The 21,142-nt window shown below is 31.3% G+C and overlaps 1 protein-coding gene across 1 annotated transcript; it reads left to right on the plus strand.

Annotated features, from left to right (window-relative positions):
• Positions 1-11,640: 11,640 nt before the first annotated feature.
• LOC110907849 lies at positions 11,641-19,799 on the plus strand. The gene is made up of 16 exons (XM_035983167.1): positions 11,641-11,727; positions 11,796-11,852; positions 11,935-12,144; positions 12,247-12,377; positions 13,011-13,083; positions 13,501-13,573; positions 13,667-13,699; positions 13,809-13,904; positions 14,038-14,241; positions 14,325-14,465; positions 14,594-14,824; positions 14,917-15,165; positions 15,237-15,675; positions 15,788-16,728; positions 16,800-18,014; positions 18,136-19,799. The coding sequence occupies exons 1-16, from the start codon at positions 11,641-11,643 to the stop codon at positions 19,797-19,799; spliced, it is 5,844 nt and encodes a 1,947-aa protein (XP_035839060.1).
• The last annotated feature ends 1,343 nt before the right edge of the window (positions 19,800-21,142 follow it).

Consider the following 21,142-nt stretch of genomic DNA (forward strand, 5'->3'; position numbering starts at 1 on the left):
ATTTAGGGGTATTTATATTTAGGGGGTTTTTTAATAAAGAAATTCTTTTAATGAAAATTAAATGGACCAAATTACCCCTGCAGACAAAGACAAAAAAGCGACCTTAAAACAGTAAAAAATGAGAGATTTTGAGTTTTGGACTAAAATGACAACAAAATGCAAACCACAGAGACCCAGATTTAAAAAATTTGAGATTTGAACTAAAATGGCAAAACTACCCAAACCACAGGGACCAAAATAACAGTTTACTCTAGTTTTAATTTTACAGTCTCCATCAAAGTTAGTTTTCTAGCTGTTTAACAATCAAGCTAGCCCATATTATATAAAAATATTAATTTAACATGCACATTCAGTCCAAACTTTGTTTTATGCAAATAAAGTTCAAAATAGTCGCAATTTTACACTCTCCGTCAAAATTACTTTTCTGTTTAACAATCAAGTACTTTTTTTCCTTTTCAAAGTGAAATAGTTTTATAAATTAATAATAATTTACTGTTAAATGTAACAGCGAGTGGCTATATTCAACCATCCATTATGTGCATTTGTTACAATCAAGGACGTTTTAATACTTTTCAGTGGCGGACACAAGTATGGTTCAAGGTGGGCGGGCGTACCCCTGAAAAAAAAAATTAGTGCTAAGTTCCCTCGAAAATCTCGTCCGCACCCTTTGGAATTTTTCGTCCGCATCCCTTGGAATTTTTCGACCGCACCCTTGAAATTTTTCGTCCGCACCCCTTGGAATTTTTCGACCGCACCCCTTAGGTAAAATGTGTTATCAATTTATATTTTAAATTTTTTTAGTAAACTCTTATTTAAAAAAAAATACTACCTAAATTATATAACTTTTAATACCTAACTAACTAAACCCAAATACCCATACCTTTACCCCTTATAATTTTCCTAACTAGCTAGCCCACTAAGTCTTAGCCCATTAACCAAACCCAACAATATTTCAAACTATAATAAAATAATTCAAACCCAAAACCTTTAGAAATTCTCTCTCGCTCTCTCTCTTGCGTCCCTGCACTGCCAACGAACAACATCACCCAGCGACAACAGTCTAGCAGCCGGCGACCATCGTAATCAACCACCATAGCACCGTCGTTTGACGTTAAATCTAACCGGAATCCGAACACGGGTAAGTTTCTTTGTTATTTTGATGATTTTGGTTGATATTATAGGAGAAAAAAAGGTAATAAAGTTGTTAAATAGGTTTGAAATTTTGTGTGTTTTGACGTTGTTTATGGTTGTTTAGATGATTTTTAGGGTGATTATTTTGTTTATATATTTTAGTGTAATTACAACTTACGTTATGATTTCTAGGGCTTGAATAGTTGAAAATTAAAATTAAAATTAAATTGAAACATTATATTATGGAGCGATAAACTTATGTTATATAGAGAAAGAATTGCTTAAGAAATTAGCTTTAGATGATGTTTTGGATAGATTTCAAAAAATGAAAACCCGTAGGGCGTCGACGTTTTAATTATGTTTGTAACAAGGTTTGACATGTTTTTGATGATTATATAAATTTAGTTTGATGTTCGTTTGTTTTACATGACCCGATCCGATACAAACCGATTTTTTCACTTATATACCTAGGGGTCTAAAATTTTTAAAAATGTTCCGCAGCCTCATGAAAAAATTCCTGAGTCCGCCACTGCTTTTTACACGGCTTCTTTATCTTTTCCATCATTATCACTAACTAGTAATATTGCCCGCGCGCGTTGCGTCGCGGGTACATCGCACATTTCGAATATCGTAAACATCGAATTAATTAGTTCAAATGTTATGTGTTGCGTGAACCACACAAAAACGTGTGTTTCGACGTATCCGATTAAACTTAATGTAACCTACATAAGCATTGCGATTGGATCAAAACGTAAAGTAAAATAAATCGAATGTATACCGTACAATTATAACGTATTATAGGTGACTCGACTCATACATAGAAAACATAGCGAGTATAGAGGAAAAACATATACGTGTAACAAAAAGATATTAATTAGAGCTTTAAAAAAGGAAAAAACCACAATTAAATTTCACTCGATTAAGAACAAAATTTACGATGCAATTAACAATCATAAAATAAGTATAAAAACATATTATATTTTACGTGACTTGTTTTCTAAAAAAATTACGCCGAAATGTAGAATAACTCGAATTTAGACCTACAGGAACGTAAAAATACGCACGTAAAATGATTTTTTTAACGGAAAGGTATTATATTTAACCCCACTCGATTTTTATTAAAAATGTTTACGTCGAAACATAGACAACTCAAATTTATACCAAGATGTACGTTAAAATAGTTTCTTTAACGTAAAGGAACGTTACATAATATAGTTTAAACAAAGTATTTTAACATAAAAATTTATAATGAAATTCAAAACAAAAAAAAATATTTGCAAACAACATGGATCGAACATAGATCCTTCCAACACTCAACCAAAGCAGACAACCAACTATTATAAATGTAAACTATATTACTTAGTGGTGGGCGGTGGAAAAAAAAGGAAAAAGAAAATTATTTGCAAACAACATGGATCGAACATAGGTCATTCCAACACTCAAACAAAGCACACAACCAACTATTATAGGAATACATTTGAGTGTGTAACAGAAATGTAAATTATATAACTTAGGAGTGGTCCGTGGATTTTGCCACCGACTTTCTATTTAAGAGATTATAGAATATGGGTATTTTGAAATATCACAAAATACGGAATATCTTGTATACCAAGTCGTATATAAATAGTTGTAAACCATATGAAAATTATTTTTTTGTTATACGTCGCCTCAGAATTATGGAATTAGAAGTTCCCTTGTCAAACATATGTTGCCATTATTAGTAATTAATGCGGATTTTTATTTTGTAAGATAATGTAGTGTTCGGTGATTTCTATTTTAAAATAATAGAATATAATAAATAAATAAATATATGTATAATCCAAGTTGTATTCAAAAAGAGAATTGGGCTCAAGAAGAACACAAAGTGCGGCCCAACCATCGAATTAGAAAGAAGAGCACGGTGAGCAAAAATGGAAATTACTTATTACTTAATAGGACAAAGTTGTAAATTTAAGTGCACCGACTTTATACTTTAAGTATGTAGTGTTCGGTGATTTCTATTTTAAGATAATATAATATAATAAATAAATATATGTATAATCCAAGTTGTATCCAAAAAGAAAATTGGGCTCAAGAAGAACACAAAGTGCGGCCCAACCATCGAATTAAGAAGAAGAGCACGGTGAGCAAAAATAGAAATTACTTATTACTTAATAGGACAAAATTGTAAATTTAAGTGGCTTGTCGGTGGCCATAACCACCGACTTTTTACTTAAGTCTAGAGGGTAATTAGTCAGAAAAAAATAAGTTCGATGTAGGTTGTAAAATAGAAAATATATTAGTCCCAAATTATTATTGGAAAAAATAATCTTTTGTACGAAATCCTTAGAAAGATTATCAATTTGGTCTTTTAGTTTTTCTAGCTTATATGAGTTATATTACTGAATGAACTTTCGTTTTGCTTCCTGTGGTTTGGTTGTTTTAACGGTTTTGTCTCAATGGTTTAAAAATAGCCAGTTTCCTCCCGATCTCTCTAACTTGTCACCATTTTGCTCTCCGCCGCTAACTCCATCAATCTCCACCATTAATTTCTAGTCACGTGCCCCGCACATGAGAAGCATTTCAGTCTTTTTCCATCCTCTCTCATTAAAAAACCTGTCATCTTGTTCACTTTTAAAACCCCAACTTGTCACAACCTTATCTTCTTCTTCTAGATAACCTGGCATCTCATTCTCACCATTTATCTATTTCTGTACCACCACCCACCACAACCAAAGCCACTAGCACCGGCGGCACCAATGGTGGTGGAAGTTTCAGATCTCGCCGGTGAGTGGTTGTTTCAGATCTTGTCGTCAACCATCACCACCATCACCACCACCATTGTCGCACCATCACCATTGCCATACCCGCACCCTTCAAGATTTTCCAGATCTGAAAAGCAATAGCCATTAGAAACCTTGTCCGGATCTGGTTTTTCTTGGATCTGAGTCGTCGGTGGAAAGGAGTGGACGGGGGTGGGGGGGGGGGGGTTGGGGGGCTAGGAGAGTGTGATGTTTTTCTTCGGATCTAGATTTTGGATCTGGCCGGAAGTGGTGACAGGAACATATTTGGTGGTCCGATGGTTGGGCTCGTGTGTTTGTGAGAGAGAGAAAGAAATAGTGGGGATGGTGGTGGCACGTGGTGGTGGTGGCGGCGGCACATGGTGGTGGTGGTCTAGTTTGTGGTGAGAAATTAATGAAAAGATGGTAGGTTTATTATAGAGGGGGATAAAGTGGTGGTGGTGGTTGCAGGTAGTTACAGGTGGTGGCAGGTAGTTACAGGTGGTGGCAGTGGCTGATGGTAGTTGAAGGTGGTGGCGGTGGTAGATGTTAGTGGTGGTGGTGGTAGTCTACTGGTCCAACAATTGAGATTTGTTTGAAAATGATAATAAAATGGATTTAATGAATGGATTGGATTAAATGAATTAATAATAAAATGAAAAAGATAAATAGTTTAAATTGGAAATGACCGAAATGCCCCTCACTTGAGGGGCATATGACTAGGAATTAACGGTGGAAATGGATGGCGTTTGAGGCGCGGAGCAAAATGGTGATAAGTTAGAAAGTTCAGGGAGTAAAATGACTATTTTTAAAGAACTGGAGAAAAACAATTAAACGACCAAACCCCAGGAAGTAAAATGCAAGTTTACTCTATATTATTTTAACAGAAGAGAGTGGAAAGTAATAAAGTGATCATAAAAATTGTTTTTGAAAGGTTAAAGGAGCTAAAATGGGCAGAAAAAATGTTTAGAAGTAAATAATTCGATAGAGTAAATGATAAATAAAAATGGAAAAAAATGTTTTAAAGGCTAAAGGAGCTAAAAAGGGCATAAAAAAAGTGTAGAAGTAAATAATTTGATAGAGTAAATGATAAATACAACTAGAAAATTGTTACATGGGTCAAAAGTTGGGTATAACTGTATCGTGGTGATGTATCCGACAATCGAATTACCAATAAGTCAAAGTTGCATATAATTATTTTTCATGTTGGATCTGCGAATGCACATTCAAACTTAAACTTCACATAAATAGTATTGATCTATAATGTTTCTTTTTAACCTTTATACTATTTGATATCATGTTAGATAATAAATCGAGCCACTTGAGTGTTTAAAATCCCATTATACCTTAAAGTGAGTTCACTTTGGACTTTCTAGTCTCTAGATAAGGTAATGCTCTACTGATATTTTTTTTATAAAAAATATTTTAAACTTTCATACAATGATTTTTTTTTTATAAAAATATCGTGTTTTTTAACAACCGGTGTGATTCCCTCGCGCTTCATAGCGGATTTTCATCAGTTCACTACAATACCAGTATGATATCTACACTCAACATAACAGTCGACACATGTTTTTTTATCGATTGAAAACCACAAGTTTAAATCCCCGTGTGTGTGTCAAACGGTCTAAAAAATTAGCCTATATTACGTACATATCTTAGTACATCTGACAAATTATTATACCTTATTAAAAAAATTAATTAAAGATTTAGAAAAATAGAATATTGTTATGCCTTATATATTATACAAACTCACAACCTTCACCATTTCTTGAAAAAAAAATTATATGACTATTCCCCTATATCCATATTTACAACAGATAAACGGTAAGAAACCCCACCATAGAAAAAACCAATCCATACCCAAAATTAGTCGGCATTGTCCCCTCTCTCTACCCTCAAATTAAGTTCATTAGAAATCATGGATCTTGAAGATGAAAACCCCCATCCTCTCTTACAAACCCTGAGAAAAGCACTCCTTTCTCTCGCTTTTCTCTCTCTATACCACACCGCACCACCATTGCCGAGAGGACCGAAGCAGCAGGCGACGACAATGGAACAATCGGCACCGGTAATCTCGTGATTGTGATGGTTCTTTTCTGGTAGCCAGTGATGAAATCTGACGACTTTTGTTCTGTTTTCCATTTGCATCATTACTTAAATCAGAGTGACCCATCATAACCGGATGTCACCACAACTGCGATGTCTAACTGATAATCGAGTTCTAGTTAAGATGGACCCAGACTTTTATATCGTATCTAATGTGTCTAGATTATAAAAAAGAAACCAATGGTGGTCAAACTTAAAACAAAAAGCCTCTAGTAGCCAAAACTAAAGGTTATAAAGTATTTTGTAGCTAATCACTTCTTCTTTTATATAATAAAAATAAGAGTAAATTTATGTTTTCGTCCCTGAGATTTGTCCATTTTAACTAGTTCAGTCCAAAAATCTGATTTATAACAAATCCAGCCCTGAAGTTTTCATTTCTTAACGCTTTTCATCCAAATTGCTAACTTGGTTTGTTTTTTCTATTAAGTATTGGTTAATTGACCAAAATACCCTCAGGGACTGAAATGGAAGTTAATTCTTATATAGTATATTTAAAATTGTTTAATGTTTATAATATATATACACGTATATATATATATATTATTTATATGTGTATATACGTATATTATATCTATTTAAAAAGTGAATTCACATTTAAAATTGTTTAACATTTGATGTTTAAAATTCTTATATATAAAAATATTATATATATATATATATATATATATGTATATATAAATCTAATTTATTGTTTAATGTTTTAAATTTTTGGCGTGTTACAAAGTTTAAATAATCTAACCTCTAAAAAACATTATGTGTGTATATATACGTAAATATTATATATATATATATATATATAATATTACCTTAAGGTAAAATAATTACGCAACTTTTATATATATATATATATATAGAAAAAGTCTATCGTACATTACGGCTTAACGTACTTCACGTACGACAACATGCGTGATTTGTTCTATAACATGCGTGATTAATGTTTTCAATATGCTTGATTATTGTGTTTTAACATGCGTGATTTTGGATTTTTGAGTTATAACGTGCGTGATTTTAAAATGAACGTGCGTAATTACCTGTCGTACGTGATGTATGTTAAGCCGTAATGTATGTTAACCTTCCTCTATATATATATATATATATATATATATATATATATATATATATATATAATTACTCACAATAATAAATAACGACACACAATAATTACACACTCGTATAAAAATAATTACATATAAAAATTACACAACTTATAAATATATAATTTGATGGTATTGCAATGGTTTATTTTTTTTCAATATAAAACAACACGTGATTATGCGTTTTACTATGTTTGTGTTAGTGTGTTGTATTTGCCGCCGTATCGTACCAAATTGATTAATGAGCTATTACACAAATTGAAGACACAACTATCATAACTATTCCTTTGAATACCATGTTTGATCATGAACCCATCAAACCTTTTATAGCATTTTTATACATTGCATGGTGATTATTTTGGGCCATATATATGTTATTTATTACTGTATAGATTAATAATATCTATTTGTTTGTCTTTTCTTGGTACATCTCTTCAGGGGTTAGATTATTTAAACTTTGTAACAACCTAAAAATTTTAAACATTAAACAATATATATGATTATATATATATATATATAGGGTAAGGATAGTGTAAAAAGGGCCTAAAGTGTGAGAAGTGTAAGAAGTGTATTATAACACTATATATAATACAATATAACACCATATAAACACCGTATAACAATATGTAACACCATATAATACCATATAACACTATGTAACACTATATATCATTATATAACAAATATAACACTATAGGTTGTCTGATAGCATGTCTATGATAGATGTATAGTGTTATATTTGTTATATAATGATATATAGTGTAACATAGTGTTATATGGTATTATATGTTGTTACATATTGTTATACGGTGTTTATATGGTGTTATATAGTATTATATATAGTGTTATAATACACTTCTTACACTTCTCACACTTTGAGCACTTTTTACAGGATCCTCTACCTATATATATATATATAATATTTTTATATATAAGAATTTTTAAAATATATGTAATATTTTTAGATATATATATATATATATAGAATTTTAAATATATATAATATTTTTACACATAAGAATTTTAAATATATGTAATATTTATATATATATATATATTATAAACATTAAACAATTTTAAATATACTATATAAGAATAAACTTCCATTTCAGTCCCTGAGGGTATTTTGGTCAATTAATCAATACTTAATAGAAAAAAACTAACCAAGTTAGCTATTTGGATGAAAAGCGTTAAGAAATGCAAACCTCAAGGCTGGATTTGTTATAAATTAGATTTTTGGACTGAAATAGTTAAAATGGACAAATCTCACGAAAACGGAAATTTACTCTAAAAATAATAATAATAATAATAATAATAATAATAATAATAATAATAATAATAATAATAATAATAATAATAATAATAATAATTAATTCAATATAATCCAATAATAGAACATGCGTATGGAAATATAATTAAATGGTCCTTAGATTATGTATCACTTTACGTTTTTGAAACATGTTCAACATTTTGATTAAATGATTTTATACACTTTTCCTAAAAGTATAAGAATTTAGTTGAGATAGGTAGTTAACCCAAGAACTCCCCTCCAAATTGGCACTTGACACTCCTTGACAGTTGAGAACTTGAGATAAGTAGTTATTTATTAATGTGATGCTCCTAATTGGGTTTACTTGAGCCTCTAATTTTTAGTATAGCTTCCACATGGGCTTTTTTTCATTTTCAACAGAATTAAAACTGTTCCAAGTGTTCTCAATATTTTTATTTATCTTGTATTATTTTTCCCCTTAATCGCTTTATTTTTCGAACTTGACGTGCGTTTAATTTTGCCATTAGAAAATGGCTACACTCAATATCACTTCTTCTTTTTATGATGTTTTGATTATTTTTAGAAAGAAAAGTTCAATATCTGTTTTAATGGGAAAACAAGAGAGAAAATTAGAAATGTAAGGTGAATATAGATACTTTTTTTATATTTTCGTTATTAGTAAAATAGAAATCAATTCATAATGTATTATCCATTTTAACAAGTAACTTCATTTTCACACTTAAATTATTGAGTCGAGCTTAAACCTAAATTATAACTTTACAAAACAAAGAAGTTTATCATGTATTTGTGTTTAGTTTAAATAACTTTTTAGGAACCCCTCTCTCTTTCCTTTCTGCGTGCTCTCTAACTGTCATGTGCTTAAATAATTGAAAGTAAAAAAGACGTGATCAACCTTCTCGATCTGCTTCAGACTCATCACTCTAATGACTCGTCCAGGTCGGGGGGTGAATTGGGCACTCTGATGTCTTTGTATTTAGTTTGAATAACTTTTTTTCCGTCCAAATTTTTTCATGACCCTAAAAAAAGAAATGTTTTATAAAGAAATATTCATATACGATTAATCATATCTATATATCTATATATATTAATAAAGGAGATGCTTTGGGCTATTTGTCCTTGGATGGTGAAGCCAATTTGATGACGTGGCATCCATTTGTTTAGTGAACCTTCATTTTGAGAGGGAAAATATATATTTCTTCATAAACAAATCATTAAACACAAACCCATCAAACTTTTGTACGCGGGATCCGAATTACTTTGGGTCGGGTATATGTTTGCCCAAACTAACCGACATACAATATGGATCATATATAAACTTTTCATCAATCATTTAACCTAATCTTTCTTCTTACACTTTCTTTTAGAACTCTTTTTCTCTCATCATCAAATCTATATCCGATAGACACAGGTGGTGGCGAATCTGTTCATATTTCTTCGGTAAATGTTCTTGATTAATCCTAAATACTCTTTATTTATGTTATTAAATCACATATCCAGTTTTTTCCTCTTTAAAAGTCAACCGGCGGTTGTTAATCGATAATTTTTTTTTGTGTTTTATGTAGATTGTTCCACAAAATCTTCAGGTATGTAATGAAACTTTGATCGTTAGTTATTGTTTTATGTTTATTCTGATTTTTTTGATTTTTTTCTTTATTTTGTAACTTTTTTGTTCGTTATTGATGCTTAGAAACCCTAAATCCCATTATCAAAATACTGAAGATTATAATCATTAAAACTGACCAATATTTCAATAATCGAAGCTAATGTATTCTTTATATGTTTATACATATTTGCAGAAAACTCTATAGCCGGTCATTATTTTAGATGACGAATCTTTCAACAATCGTAGGTAAATGTTCTGTTTATTGTATTTTAGATGTTATGTTTCTTTTTGGGCAAAACCCTATCGGCAGATCTTACATTATAATGTTGATGATAATGCATTTTGTTAAAAATACAGATTATGTTGATTTATTGTCTTTATATGTTTTTGCCCTTTTTTCCTGTTGTACATTACTTTTCACTATAAGAATCAAATTTTTCCTGTTGTAGATTATTTTTGCCCTTTTTTCCTGTTCTAAAAATAAATTATTTAGAAATTTTATATAACGTATACTTATTATTGTTTGTAAAATTCATTGTTTTGTTATTAATAAATTGACCTTTTTAGTTTAAATAAATTCGTATATTAATTTCAGGTATCGACCCTTTGCACAACACTCCTTCATTTTTAAAGCTAATTGATGAAGATTTTCCGATATTTTTGGTACGTTTATTAAATTTATTCTAATGTTTTATAATTATATATATTATGTAAACTGATAATTTATTCGCTTTTTTAAACTCATAGGAATTACCTAATGACTTTGCATCAATGGTTTGGGGAGACCACCCACCTTACAAAGATTCAGTTAAGATTGTTGATGGTGATAATATATGGTTTGTAAGAGTAAAAAAAACTGATGTTGGCCCTGTTCTTGCTGATGGATTCACCAAACTGGTTAGGGATACTTCTGTTAGAAAAGATGACTACCTTAGTGTCATAAATTTATTTGTTAATTTTATATTTAGACCGCACGTAAAGAGGAGTGTATTGATGCTGGAACTGTCATTGAAGAAGGTGTTGTTGTGGAAAGTAAAGATGTAAAAGCTCATTTGGCAGTTTTGAAGATATGTTCAATGTAATTCTGTATATTATAAGAAAATTAATTAACTGATTTTATAAATATTTTTATGATGTATTTTCACACTTATTTTCTTCATTCTTAATTATATAGGATCAAGACGATGCCAAGTTTGATACCTTTTTCTCATCTCTACTTGAAATGGAAGACCTTAAGAAGAAGGTACTTTTGGTTACATGTTTCATTTATTTATTAAATAATAATTGTTACTATTATGTTAAACAAAAATTTATTTTGATATGTAGTTCAAAGAGAATTGGGATTCAAAAACTGAAGGCAAAGGCAAATCAAGTGTTGTTTGTGATGTAGATTCAACTATGAAGGTTTGTATTAATTTAACAAATTGAATTTTTTTTTAAATTTTTATAATTATTTTCCCTTTATTTATTCGTTTACGAATGTTAATGTTATATCTTTTGTAGGATGACCCGAAGGCGAAAACTATTGATAATGTTAATGAAGATATAACTTTAAAGGTTGTATTTGTCTTACTTAAACTATTATTTGTTAATTTGACTGAATTTGTTTACATTATTTTGAAATTTATGTTTTGCTTTTTTCAGGACAAAAGCATGAGTGACATGGATCTCGACAGCTTTTTGATACCAAAAAATGTTATGATGAATGAACCGAGTCTGTGCTCCACAGTTGTTTCTGATGTGAGTTCTGCTGAAAGTCTTATTTATTCCAAATAGTTAGTCACTTATGTATTTATTTACCTGTATAGGCCATTACGAACAATACAGTTGATGTTCGTCAATCTGTTTTGCCGCGAAAGATGAAGGTATAGTATCATATATGCATTTTTTACTTTGAAAATGTTATCTTAATAGACAAACTAATTTTATTTATTTTGGACTTATTAGGCCCCTAAGAAATGTAAGTCAGTAATCATTCAGTCACATGATTCTGTAATTGCTCATCGTACCCGTTCAAAGTTTGGAAACAAAAAAGAAGCTGTTGTTGATAAGGTCGCGGCCGCTGAACCCGTACCTGTTTGCCGTAAACGTTCTAATTTGAAAACGATGAAAACAGATTCATTCATTGAATTCACGAAGGTAGCAGAAAATCGATTGGTATGTGTTTGAATGTTATTAAATATTGTGTTATTTCATATATTGCTAACAATAATATGTTACATATTAATTTGAAATTTTTATTTTTTATTATGTATTCAGCGTTTACCGTGTCCTATTTCGGATGATTTGTGTCTTTCTGTTGACAACCTGCCTGAAGTTTCGGTAAAAAACCTTAGATGTGAGGTAACAAACATCAAGACGTTAGCGGAAAGGAATGGTGATGTTTACAGGTATGGTTTTTCCAAGTGGTCGAGATTCTTGAAATCAAATCAAATACCCATTGGCGCTACTCTTTTCTTTAAATATGTGAAGTCTTCTCAGCTTTTGATGTTGACCAAAGTTGTTCACAAGACTACAAAGAAAAGAGGTCGTGCCTGACTGTTTGCAATTGTGGTCGTTAGTTTGGACTTTAGATGTTTTGGCAACATGTTGGTTATTACTTAATAGTAGTTCATAATGTTTTGGAAGTCAGATGTTAGATATGTTATCCTTTGGACAGTTAGTACTTAAAACAAGTCTCTTTTGTAAGAATGTTAGCAACCCGTTTTGAATTGTTATGATGGTTGTTGTTTATAAAGTTTATATGGTTTGCTTAAGCAATATGACATACTTATTTGACTGTTTTTTAGTTTGGTTTTAAGTAATGTTTGTTCATGTTTTTTATTTAATTAGATTACTTATTTTAGTAATCTACTCATATGATGTAGATTAAAATCATTATTTCAAAGATGTGTTTACTTTAACCGGTAGTATATATATACCTTTATATGACCACTTACTTTTGTTTCTTATTCTATTTGTAATCATTACTTACCATTTAAATATAAAAATATGTTATATTCATAATTACTGGTAAATTACAGGTATATATACTATTTTGATTGTTTAATTCAAATATTTCGGAAATTTGTTAATTATTTAAGGAAATCATTTAAGGTAATTAAAGAAAATTCTATATTTTTGATTATATCTATATTTAAGGTAATCATTTCCATTTTATGTAATTTACATTGATTACTATTATAGAATTCCAAAAATAGATTATCTCTATAAAACCAAAAAAAATACTCATTTCTTCATTTCAGCTTCAACGTTCTTTCAACAGTCATTCAGATTAATCTCAACTTCTATTTCTTTTTTCATCACTCTTTTATACGTCCAGTAAGTTTGTGAATGTTCAACTATTATGCATATGTATCCTAATTTGTTGATATATCATTTTCACCTATTTTGATGTTTGCTACATATTATATATTTTTGTTATTACTAAATTTTTTTAAATATAAAACTTTTATATCTTAAATTGCAGCAGTAAGTTATAATGTTTCATTTTACATTTCTTTTGCTGTTTAGAAAATGGATAATACGTTTAAACATCAATATTCATCTTCTTCCGAACCTTCCATGAATGCCGTTATTAACGATTGTAAGTGTTGTTTTTATTTTTTTACTAAAACATAGTACATTTCCGAATAATTCAATATATTAATTAATTTATGTTGTTTCCAATTTCTTTCAGATTATACGCGTTGGTTATCTTACGTTATGAAAGGTAATTTACTATTTTATTTAATTCGAAATTTACTATTACATTGTTAAAGTTAATCTCTATTTTTTTTATTACTTCTTTCTTTCCCTCTTTAATTATGTTTTAATTGTAGCTTACGAGGCCAGGCATAGAAGAAAGTTAAGAAAACAATATTTTGATAATAAGAGATCAAGATGTACTACACAAGTTCATCCTTATTTTCTCAAAGGTTACTTATTTTTTATTATTACTGTTTATTTTTTGCTAAATTTCTTAATTGTTTTATAACTATTATTATAGGCATTACTAATTTGATTATGTTATTTCATATTTTATTGCTTTAACCATTATGCTCACTGCAGTTGCCGAGGCAAAAAGAAGGCGTAGGTTAAGAAAACTATATCTTGATAGTAAGAGATCAAAGTTTAATCCAAATTTTATTCCATCGAAAGTGGATTCAACATCTTCATCAGCAACACGGATTAATTTAAACAACAAAGAAAACATAACACCTAATTCTTCAAACAGAAGATTGCCTACAGATTGTTCACCAGTTATTCCTTTAAGTAACTATTCTTTTACTTAAGACCATGTTATTAGTACATCAATATTGTTTTACATCTTACACTAATGTGTTTATTTTTTTTAGGAAATCGTTTAAATACTTCCCTAAACGGCCAAACTTCCAGTATAACACCTACTACTATTAAGAAGAACGGAAAACATGTGTTACACCCTTATACAACACCCAACCGTACACCGTTGTCAAATATATCTAACATACTACCAGGTTTGTAAACAAAAAAAGAAGGGTTTTAATTATATATGTTTTTCTATTATCTTTATAACTCTGATATATGATAATATTATTTTTTAATGTTTATTTTTAATATGACATTTGTTATATTTTTTTTTTAGGAACCGGTAGCATTTGTTCAAGAATGGTTACTTCTACATCTGGGTCAGTTTTAACTTTGAATGGAAAGACCAATGTAGTATTGCAAAATTCTTCTGAGTTTATTCGAAGTTCGAACACCGCAAACAAAGAAAACGTAACACCATCTTCGTGTATTACAAATATACATTCAGAAAATCGTAATCCGTCACAGTTTACTAATGCTATGTCTTCTTTAAACCGTATTTCTCCCGGTATGTTTATAAATTATACATTTTTCAGAAAACATTTTAATGTCTACATAAAATATACCATTTTTTTAATAATGTTTTATTTGTTACAATAGACACTGTTGCAACGTCATCTACTTTACCACTGACAGAATGTTATTCTATTACTCCGCGGATTGTGAGTAAACGAACTGCTACAGCTATGAAGGCGGATTTGTCTTCTGTTAAAAGGATGTCTTCTGGAAGGCGTAAGTTGACGCATACACCAATCGAAATAGAACCCATACGAATGGCTGATCTTGATTCTGATGGTGAAAATGTTGTTCAACAAGAGATTAAAGACCTTCGGAAAGGCACCTCTAAAGGTAAGCAATATTAAATCTTAATATTGTATTTTTACATTCTTAAGCCTTAAATTTGGAATTTAACTGTGCAGATTACCTTGACCATGGCGACCAATCTGTTTGTTGTGGGTTATGCTATGCAAAGTTCTGGCAAACTGAAGCTGGAAAGGGTCGTATGACACTTCAAAAGCGAACATATGCCTTATGTTGTGCTTATGGTAAAGTTGACTTACCTGATTATAAAGAATCTGACCCATATTACCAGATGCTTTTTCGATCTTTAGATTCAGATAGCAAGTTTTTCTTAAAGAATATTCGACGTTACAATTCAATGTTTTCCTTTACTTCTATCGGAGGAAAAGTGGATACTAAGATAAACAAAGGTAATGCTCCTTTTGTTTATAGAATTAGCGGTCAGAATGCGCATAGTATGGGTAGCCTTCTTCCTAAACCCGGTGACCAACCAAAGTTTTCTCAACTTTATATTTACGATACTGAAAATGAACTGTCCAATAGGAAGACCTTATTTGGGTATGTTACTTTTGATCACCAACTTTGTTGTTATTTAAGGATTTTTTTCTATAATTAATTATTTTTATTGTATTTTATACATATTATTAATTATGTTTAATTTTAATACCAGGGACTCAACAACTCAGTCATCTTCCAGATCAAAAGAGCTTGACGATAAATTCATAAAGTATCTAACTGACATGTTAGATTCAAAAAATATGTTGGTAAAAACATATCGTATGGTTAGAAACCATCTTCATGAGAAACCCAATGTTTCTCTTAGGCTTCGGTTGATTTATCAAAGAGATAAAGATGGCAGGACTTACAATTTACCTACATCATCCGAAATTGCTGCTTTAATTGTTGGCGATGAAAATCAAAGTGTGGAACAACGTGATATTATTGTCGAAGAGCAGTCAGGAGTTCTTAAACGTATTAGCGAGTTACATCCTTCATACCTTGCTTTACAATATCCAATTCTTTTTCCTTATGGTGATGATGGATATAGGATTAACATTCCTCATAGAGATTTTGGTCCAAACACAAAGAAGACACGTCCAAATTGCACAATGAGAGAGTTCTTTGCTTATAGGCTGCAGGATAGGGACAACAAATTCTCTCTAATCCTTAATGCGAGGAGGTTGTATCAGCAGCTTATAGTCGATGCATACACAATGATTGAAAGCGAGCGGCTAAACTACATAAGATTTCAGCAAACCAAATTACGATGCGAATCCTTTAACAGCCTAAGAAGTGTTCAGCAAGGTGGCCAGACTGATCTGTCTCATACTGGAAAACCTGTGATATTACCGTCTTCATTTACTGGTGGAGCTCGATATATGATGCAAAATTACCTTGATGCTATGGCTTTATGTAGGAAATATGGGTATCCTGATTTTTTCATAACTATCACCTGTAATCCGAAATGGCCAGAGATGGTAAGGTTTATTGGTGACACATCAGTTAAGCCTGAAGACAGACCCGACATTCTTTGTAGATTGTTTAAGATGAAGCTTGATTCATTGATAAAAGACCTTAAGGAAAAAAAATTTCTTGGCGATATTAATGCTGGTACGTGGAATTTATTATTTTTTTTCATCTATGTTATTTGTATTTGCTAACATTTTATTTATTTTTTACAGTTGTTTACACCGTTGAATTTCAAAAGCGTGGTCTGCCACATGCTCATCTATGTGTTTTTATGAAAGCTGATCATAAGGTTCCAACTGTTGAGCATATTGATCCTTTTATCTCAGCTGAGATTCCTGATAAAAATGAAGACCCTGAATTATATTCTCTGGTCTGTGAGTTCATGATTCACGGTCCATCTGGACATGCTAACTTGAGATGTCCATGCATGGTAGGAAACCGTTGTTCTAAGAATTTTCCAAAGAAGTTTCTTGAGGCTACATCTGTTGATTCAGATGGATTTCCGCTTTATAGGCGAAGGGACGATGGTCACACGGTTGTTAAGAAGGGTGTGACATTGGACAACAGGAGCGTCGTTCCATACAACAAAAGGCTTCTTAGAAGATATCAGGCGCACATCAATGTGGAGTGGTGCAATCAGGCAGGTTCAATTAAGTATTTATTTAAATACATTAATAAAGGACCAGATAGGGCCACTGTTGTTGTTATAGATTCAGAAAGAGGGATTGATGAGGAGATACCGAAAGATGAAATAAAAGAATATTACGAGGCAAGATATGTTTCTGCATGTGAAGCAAGTTGGAGAATATTTGCATGTGAAGTTCACTATCGGTATCCATCTGTTATGAGGTTACCATTTCATCTTCCAAGCCAGCAGAATGTAGTTTTCAGTGGTGAAGATGATATCGAAAATGTGCTAAACAAACCTCAGGTAAATTCATCTATTTTTTTGGAGTGGATGAACATGAACAAAAAACCTGAAACAACGAAACTTACGTATGTTGAGTTTCCATCAAAGTATGTTTGGAAGTTAAAGGATCGTTGCTGGCAGCCGCGAAAAAATTATGTTGTTGTTGGAAGACTTTATTCAGTTTCTCCTTCCCTTGGTGAAGCTTATTACCTTAGAATTCTTCTAACCAAAGTCAAGGGTCCACGATCTTTTGAAGAAATTAGAACCTATGATGGTGTTGTTTATCCTACTTTTAGGGATGCATGTTATGCGCGTGGCCTATTAGACGATGACAACGAATATATTGAGTGTATTAAAGAGGCCAGTTTTACAGGAAATGGTCATTATCTTCGTTCATTGTTCGGTACACTCCTTTTGTCTAATACTCTATCAACACCAGAAATTGTTTGGGAAAAGACGTGGGAGTTTTTGTCGGAGGACATTTTACACAATATGCGGAAGGATTCTAGGTTAAGTGGTACAATTTTTTTTTATAAATTTCTACTATTTTTTTAACACATAAATTATTTTTTTTATTTAGTTTTCCTTAGTTGTATAAAGTATGTTATTAAATATATTAATTTAAGTTTTTGTTGTAGGTTTTGCTGTCTCTGACGAGCGTTTAAAGAATATTACGTTGTCTAAAATTCAAAACTATCTTATCCGTAATGGATCCAGCTTGCATAGATTCTCACCGATGCCTGTTCCTGATGAAGATTCTACATTATATGAGGCTAATCGTCTAATAAATGAGGAGCTTTCTTGGGATAAGGACGAAGTTAGCGCTGAATTCAATAAGCTTCATAATTCTTTAAATGATGACCAAAGAGCAGTGTATAACGAGATTATGAGTGCTGTTGGACGTGGGAAAGGTGGTGTTTTTTTTGTGTACGGTTACGGTGGTACGGGTAAGACATTTCTTTGGAAAACTTTAGCTGCTTCCATAAGATGCAATGGGCATATTGTTCTTAATGTTGCTTCAAGCGGGATTGCATCGCTATTGTTGTCACGAGGCCGTACCGCCCATTCAAGATTTCATATTCCGATTAATCTTACTGAAGATTCCGTTTGTCATATCAAACCTAATTCTGAAATCGCTAATCTTATAGACGAAGCGAAGTTGATTATTTGGGACGAAGCACCGATGGTACACAAACATGCTTTTGAAGCTCTTGATCGTACATTGAAAGATGTTTTGAGTGTCTCCGATGCACGTAATTTTGAACTTCCCTTTGGTGGAAAGACTATTGTTTTCGGTGGTGACTTTAGGCAAATCTTACCGGTTGTACCAAACGGCACAAGGCAAGACATTGTACACGCCTCTTTATGTTCATCTTACATTTGGTCCACTTGCAAGGTTTTAAAATTGACCCGTAACATGCGTTTATCAGTTGGAAGCAGTAGTTCAAACATTGATGAGATAAACGATTTTGCCAGATGGCTTCTTGAAATTGGTGAAGGCAATGTTGGTGATGGTAACGATGGCGATTCAACTATAGAAATACCAAAGGATCTTTTAATCACCGATTCAACTGATCCAATTCAAAGCTTGATTGACTTTGTGTATCCATCAGTTGTTAACCGTTTTAAAGATGGTGACTACTTTTCTGAAAGAGCCATACTTGCTCCTAAAAATGAGGTTGTACATGGTATCAATGATCGTTTGCTTGCATTATTTCCCGGTGAAGAAGTAGAGTATCTTAGCTCAGATACTCTATGCCCAACTGAGGAAATTAATGATCCATTACACCAAGATCTGTATAATCCTGATGTGTTAAATAGTTTGATACTTTCTGGCTTACCCAATCATAGATTGGTGTTAAAGTTGGGTGTCCCAGTCATGCTTTTGAGGAACATTGATCAGCAGAATGGGTTATGCAATGGTACACGTCTACAGATCACGCGTCTTGGAAAACGTGTTATCGAGGCTGAGATACTATCTGGAGGTAATGTTGGTTCAAGAACGTACATTCCCAGAATTAGCATGATACCTTCTGACAAGAAAATACCTTTCAAATTTCAACGAAGGCAGTTTCCCATAACCGTCTGTTTTGCCATGACTATTAACAAAAGTCAAGGGCAGTCTCTTTCCAGAGTGGGTCTGTACCTAAGAGACCCCGTTTTCTCACATGGTCAGCTTTATGTTGCGTTGTCGAGAGTAAAGACAAGAGATGGCGTGAAGCTTTTAATATCTGACAAAGATGGAAGTCCAACGAATAAAACTAAAAATGTTGTTTACAAAGAAATATTTGGAAAGTTATAGTTGAATTTTGAATGTATACTTTCAAGTTGTAAATTTTGATATTTATTTATAATGTAAATACTTTATATTATTATATATATTCATTCCTTTTTATAAAGTTGTAATTATAAATCAACATATTTTATTTAACGTACATTATTTTTTGTTTAAAGCATTTGTAAAATATGTTTCGTATATTATAATGTAGGTTATTGTTCTATAAATTTTTTTATATTATTTTAACACTTTGTGTGTCTTATTCAATTATCTAGGATAAACCAAAGTTTAATTCATTCAGATCCACGACATCAACCGCCAATGTGATTGAAACCCTAAAAAAAATTTTGAGCGGCAATGAGAGGCTTCGAGATGCATTCAGCGGCGTTTGTTTTCGTCCCTGTTTTCTTTTTCATTGTCATAAGGAAACTTGAAGTTTCCATCTTTCTCTCAAAGCTTATCAAATCTGTCTACCATATATCCGATTTTTCATATCTCTTGACAATCAGCACCCAAAATATGAGCCCTAGATGTTTAAACCCTAGATGTATAAATCCATACCTGTTCTTCAAGTTTTCTCACATCGATTCGGTCGTTAATCGATTTATCAATCAATATCTTTTTGTTCACGACGAATTGGCAGTCAATCGAATTGTGAAGGTTTATTTTAAGGTACGATTGTTGAATATGTATGCATGTTTATCTGGTCTTTAATCTGTAGCAAAATTTAGGGGTTTTTGTGACTATGTTTTTGATTGAATAGCCGTTTTTGTATCGATTTGCAATGAATATAGTTATTAAACATATGCATGTTTGTTCCATATGCCGTTTTTAATATGTTTAATGATGATTCTGTTTTTATGTAACTATTATATGTAAATTAGAGCTGCAGATGTTAGATTATGTTTAATGATTCTGTTTCATACTGATTCAGTAGTCTACAACTTTAAAATTGTTCTTTATTATTGTTTGTTCCATATGCACTTACTACAACTCAACTTTACATGATGGATTCAACCTGTAATTGCTTGAAATTGTTAATGTTTGCTACATATGCACTTACTAGGACTCAAGTTTAAATGATAGCTTGAAATTGTAACAGCTTTAAATTATTACTGTTTGATACATATTCACTTACTATAACTCAAGTTTACATGAAAAGATTGAAATTTTAATAGCTTGAAATTATGAATGTAAACATGTTTGAAATTGCTTTTTATAATGTAAGTTGCTTTTACTTGCTCGCTTTGTTATTGTATTGTTTATACAGTCATGGCTCCAGCGTTTGTGAAGATTATTTATGATGCTTCACCGTCATCTCTGGTAAAATTTTTATTTAAATTTATTTGTATTACTGTTTTTTTTTT

The sequence above is a fragment of the Helianthus annuus genome, chromosome 14 (genome assembly GCF_002127325.2).
Source record: "Helianthus annuus cultivar XRQ/B chromosome 14, HanXRQr2.0-SUNRISE, whole genome shotgun sequence".
NCBI classification, from domain to species: domain Eukaryota; kingdom Viridiplantae; phylum Streptophyta; class Magnoliopsida; order Asterales; family Asteraceae; genus Helianthus; species Helianthus annuus.